This window comes from Triticum dicoccoides, chromosome 2A, assembly GCF_002162155.2.
Source record: "Triticum dicoccoides isolate Atlit2015 ecotype Zavitan chromosome 2A, WEW_v2.0, whole genome shotgun sequence".
In the NCBI taxonomy this organism is placed as follows: Eukaryota; Viridiplantae; Streptophyta; class Magnoliopsida; order Poales; family Poaceae; genus Triticum; species Triticum dicoccoides.
Genome location: NC_041382.1, coordinates 129,750,699 through 129,756,049, shown reverse-complemented (window position 1 = coordinate 129,756,049; position 5,351 = coordinate 129,750,699). Strand labels below are relative to the sequence as shown.

Below are 5,351 nucleotides of genomic sequence, written 5' to 3'. Positions count from 1 at the left end.
TCTGGATCGTGATTTTTTTGCCCATTTTTTGCTCGTTTTTTTGCTCGTTTTTTGGCACGATATTATTTCAAATTTTGTTCCTGTTTTTGGATCTTGTACGTTCTTTTGCCGTGTTCTTTTGCCGGAGAGGAGTTCGCCGGAGAGGAGTTCGCCGGAGAGGAGGAGGAGGAGGTTACCGGAGAGGCGCTCGCCTACATCGCCGGAGAGGAGGAGGAGGTCGCCGGAGAGGAGTTCACCGAAGCATCGGAGAGGAGGAAGGAGAAACCATGAGGGAATGGGAGGAGAGGAGGTAGGAGGAGCTCACCGGAAAGGAGGGAGGAGGAGCTCACCGGAGAGGAGGGAGGAGGAGCTCATCGGAGATGAGGGAGGAGAAACCGTGAGGGGAGGGGAGGGGAGGAGAGGAGGGAGGAGGAGGTCGCCGGAGAGGAGGAGGAGGTCGCCGGAGAGGAGGAGGAGGAAGTCGCCGGAGAGGAGCAGGGTAGTATGGTGGAGGAGAGAAGGGAAGATGGAGTGGAGGAGAGGAGTAGATGGAGTGGAGGAGAGGTGGAGTGGAGGAGAAGAATGAAGAGGTAAGGAGGAGAGGACCACGCCCAGCCATATATACGGCATAGTAATGGCGCACCGTGGGCATGTGCGCCATTATTAATTTTTTTTTATTTTTTTGACTTATTTTGAATTTTGAAGGCGGGAAGATACTAATGGCGCACCATGGGCAGGTGCACCATTCGTAAGTTTAAATTTTTTTGAATTATTTTTGCCTCTCCAGATCTTAAAAGCCCCATATCTTTTTTCTGTTAGGTTTTTGAGGATTTTGAAAATGTTTAACAGGGTTCCCCCTGTTGAATTCGGATGTAACTTTTCGAGTAGATGATTTTTCATATAAAAAACTTTTTCAACCGAGTTCGTACGCGAAAATTCATGTTTGTAAATTTTGCTAACAACTAGACCACATATCACATGGGAATCTTATTTTGTTGACATTTCTATCATTTTCTTTTATTTTTTTGAAACTCAAAAGGCGGTCCACGGGGAGGGGGGGGTGCATTCGGGCGAATGTTTGGGCCAAGTTACTAATGGTGCACCGTGGCATGGTGCGCCATTACTAGTTGAACTAGTAATGGCGCACCACTCCCACGGTGCGCCATTAGTAGTTAATTTTTTTACTAATGGCGCACCGTGGATGTGGTGTGCCATTAGTATTTGCACACTAATGGCGCACCAACACATGGTGTGCCATTAGTATATAGTAATGGCGCACCACATGTTTGGTGCGCCATTAGTGTCAATTCCATCTATAGCCCTTTTCCTAGTAGTGCAACGTCCAAATCACCACACCCCTTGGCATCAGGTATCTGGCTAGACTTCAGGGGTGATGATGGCGGTAAAGCCACAATCGAGATCTCGGGGGGGGGGGGTCTACCTTCAGTTGTTCGACAGACGGAGGCAGAACCAGGCCCTCACACAACTCCCGCAACTCAGGCATGATCTGCAACACCGAAGTCACAACCTCATCATTGTCCAGTCCCTCGGAGGCTGACGGCGAACATGCTCTAGCAAGAGGGGAGAAACGACCATGAAGCTCGACACCCATCCCGACCTTGAAGTTTCCAACAGGCTCAACCAAAGGACCCAATACATGAGTAGTCTGCAACACAGGCGGCACCATGGAGAGCTCGCCAAGTGCAGCCTCAGCACGCTCCATGAAGCTCTCCATCCGCAACATCCAACCTTGCATGGAGTCAATGACATCACGTAGAGGTTGGACCATCTTCTGAAGCTAGAGGGAAGTCATACCAAGGAGGTTAGAGCGCAGCAGCTTGGCCTGCCGCTCCAAGGCAGGCCGCATAGGGAAATCCGCCGAGGCCATAGAGCCATCAGGAGCAGCAACAATCGATGCCCAAGAATTACGACAAAACGTCTTCGAGAGGGGCGAGGCTTCTTTCTGGACCTTGCAAGGAGCTAGAGCTTGTTGGTGCCCGAGGAATTTGACTCTGTTTTCATAGTGCAGGCAATGGCATTTGTTGTTGTGCTCCCTATGGCTCCTAGTCTCAAACCAAATTCCATGTATCTTTCAGTTTTTTGTCAAGTTTTGGCCTTTGTAATCAGGTTCCATGTATCCTAGCCGGTTGATGGCTTCACTAATTTGAAGTGGGGCTTTATGCCTTTTCTCAAAAAAAAAACATCCATATCGTTGACATTTGTTAGCAGCCCAACTAGCGGGCGCGTCGGCAGTTGGTAGCTACTATTAATAGTTGATCATGTAGCTGGCGATGAAATCATGAAAAAGACAGAGAATTTGGTTCTGTAAGCTGAAAAAAACTAGCTAGCTGCGACTCGCGAGAGCTACATAGGGGATTGCACGTCGGTTGAGAGCTGCCGATCGATCATGCACGCAGGTCAACGGAGTGGTTGCTATATATTATGAGCCCTATCAAGAGCATGTTCAACCCATCGACCGCGTTGCATTGTATTCCAGCGGCTGCGAGTCGATACCGCAACGCTTTCTGATCGCCATGACCTCCTCCTCGCTGCTGCTCTTGCTCGCTCTCATGCTGGCCTGGTCAGCACCAGCCTTCCTCCTGGCGCGCGCCGGCGACCAAGGGCTCAAGCGCATCCACCTGTACATGCACGAGACCTTCGCCGGCCCCAACGCGACGGCGATCGTGGTGGTGCCATCACCACTGGGCGCCAACGCGACGTTCGGGCTGGTCGGCGTGCTTGACGACGAGCTGCGCGACGGCCCGGACCCGAAGAGCTCGTCGCTAGTGGGCCGGTACCAGGGCATTTTCGCTGGAGCCGGGCTCGTGAGCCCGCCGGGCATGCAGTCGGCGATCAACTTCGTGTTCACGGCCGGGGAACACAGCGGGAGCACGCTGGCCATGCTGGGGCCTGTTCTGAGCTTCACAGGTGCCATCGAGCGCGCCGTGGTGGGCGGCACCGGCGCGTTCAGGATGGCGCGTGGGTACTGCGTCATGATGGCCGCGGGCAACCCCACGCCTGACTCCATCGTCTACGAGGTCGACCTATTCGTGAAGATGGATTATGCCTGATCATTTCCCTCTTCTCGTAACCTGTATCGATCATTATCGTGTACTACCATGCATGCTGTAGAGTGTTGTACAAGGAAGAATAGCATTTGCCAGTGCGCAGCCCATTGCACATCGTTCAGGAGAAAGGGCTCAGTCTCTTTGCGATCTGAGCCCATCTGCCGCTTTTTTTTTTGATGCTCAAAAAAAAAATCTGCCGCTTTTTTCGCTTTTTTTTCTCCATTTCAGCCCTATAATTATGATTGTATCGTGTATATGCGTGAATGTGAGCATCTTCAATTGTATTGTGTTAAAAAATGTTTCATTTTGCTTCATATTGGCTGGGTTTTTTCATGGCATATGTTCTATGCACAATAATATGGTTTTCTGGGACTTAGGCATCTCCAACACCGACCCTCAAACCTCCGCATCCGTCCAGACCGCAGAAGCCATCCAACGCGACCCTGTATCGCTCCACGACGCGGCCCGGAAATATTTTCTCCGGCAAACCGGAGATAAACGCGTGAGGCTTTGTGGAAGTCCGGACCGCTGCCACGCCCGCTTTTGATCACCCTGGCCCGCCCAAACCCCTCCTCCCTCGCCCGCACGCGTTCCCGCCCGGCGCCAGTTGCCCGCATTCATGCCGCTGTAGAGCACGCCGCTCCACATTGAAGATGACTCAGGGCGTACGCGGCCTCTCACCGTCTCCGTTGTCCGCGCTTGTTCAATGTCAGAGACGCGTGACTGGACGGCGGATGGAGGACAACACGGGCTTGGACAGCGGGCGCCGCTGCCGTAGGATAGGTTTAGGGGCGAGTCTTTTTTTGTTCTAAATGTTTGAAACGTAATAAAAATCCGTTGTGTTTGTATAAAATCCGTCATGTTAATATGTAATCCGGCCGTGTTTGCACGAATTTCATTCGGTTTGTTGAAAACGAGTTTGAAATGTATGCGACTATGGTTGGATTGCGGCGTCCCGCATCCGTGTCCGCGGAGTGCCTCCCAGATGTATACTACGTAACTTATTCTTGTAGACTTGTGTTGGGCGTCCAAACGCAGAGTTTTGTAGGACAGTAGCAATATTCCCTCAAGTGCATGACCTAAGGTTTATCAATCCGTGGAAGGCGTAGGATGAAGATGGTCTCTCTCAAACAACCTTGTAACCAAATAACAAAGAGTCTCTTGTGTCCCCAACACACCCAATACAATAGTAAATTGTATAGGTGCACTAGCTCGGCTAAGAGATGGTGATACAAGTGTAATATGGATGGCAGATATATGTTTTATAATATGAAAATATAAAAAGAACAAGCTAGCTGATACGTCTCCAACGTATATATAATTTATGAAGTATTGATGCCATGTTATTTACAACAATTTTATATGGTTTTGGTATGATTTGAATGGAACTAACCCAGACTGGCGCTGTTTTCAGCAGAACTACCGTGATGTTGTTTTTTGTGCAGAAAAAAAGTTCTCCAAATGCAAGAAACTTTTTGGTGATTTTTCTGGAACAAAAGAGGCACCATAAGCTTTGTGGGAGGACCAGAAGGTGATGGAGGTGAGCACAACCTACCAGGGCGCGCCTGGGCCCTTTCCCGTCTGCAGGTGGGTTGTGGTCACCTTGAGGCTCATCTTCGCGTGAAACTGATGCCAAAAAATCCTATAAATACATAAACCTCCAGAAATAACACTAGATCAGAAGTTCTGCCGCCGCAAATCTTTGTAGCCATGAAAACCAATCTAGACCCCGTTTCGGCACCCTGCCGGAGGGGGAAATCATCGCCGGTGGCCATCTTCATTATCCCGACGGCCACCATGATGAGGAGGGAGTAGTCCACCCTTGGGCTGAGGGTTTGTACCAGTAGCTATGTGTTTAATCTGTCTCTCTCTCTCGTGTTCTTGAGATGGCATGATCTCGATGTATCGCGGGCTTTGTTAATATAGTTGGATCATATGGTGTTTCTCCCTCTCTATCTTGTTGTGATGAATTGAGTTTTTCCTTTAAGATTTCGTTCTTATCGGATTGAATACTTTTATGGATTTGAGAACACTTGATGTATGTCTTGCTATGAATACTTGTGGTGACAATGGGGTATCATATTGATTCACTTGATATGTGTTTTGGCACTCAACTCGCGCATTCCCGAGGTGATATTGGGGTAATCTAAGCTTAGGGGTTGGTGCACGTTCTCGTCTTTGTTTCTCCGGTATAAATCTTGGGGCACTCTTTTCTTTGTGTTGGATTGATTATTATGAATCTGAATTTGTTTTGGTGTTATTTTAGTACGAACTCTTGATAGATCGATCAGAAAGAATAACTTG

The 5,351-nt window shown here is 49.3% G+C and overlaps 1 protein-coding gene across 1 annotated transcript; it reads left to right on the top strand.

The window, feature by feature from the left end:
* The first annotated feature begins 2,465 nt into the window (after nucleotides 1-2,465).
* On the top strand, nucleotides 2,466-3,340 carry LOC119359161 (dirigent protein 1-like). The gene has a single exon (XM_037625474.1). The coding sequence runs from the start codon at nucleotides 2,514-2,516 to the stop codon at nucleotides 3,048-3,050; it is 537 nt and encodes a 178-aa protein (XP_037481371.1). The 5' UTR covers nucleotides 2,466-2,513; the 3' UTR covers nucleotides 3,051-3,340.
* Nucleotides 3,341-5,351: the final 2,011 nt, after the last annotated feature.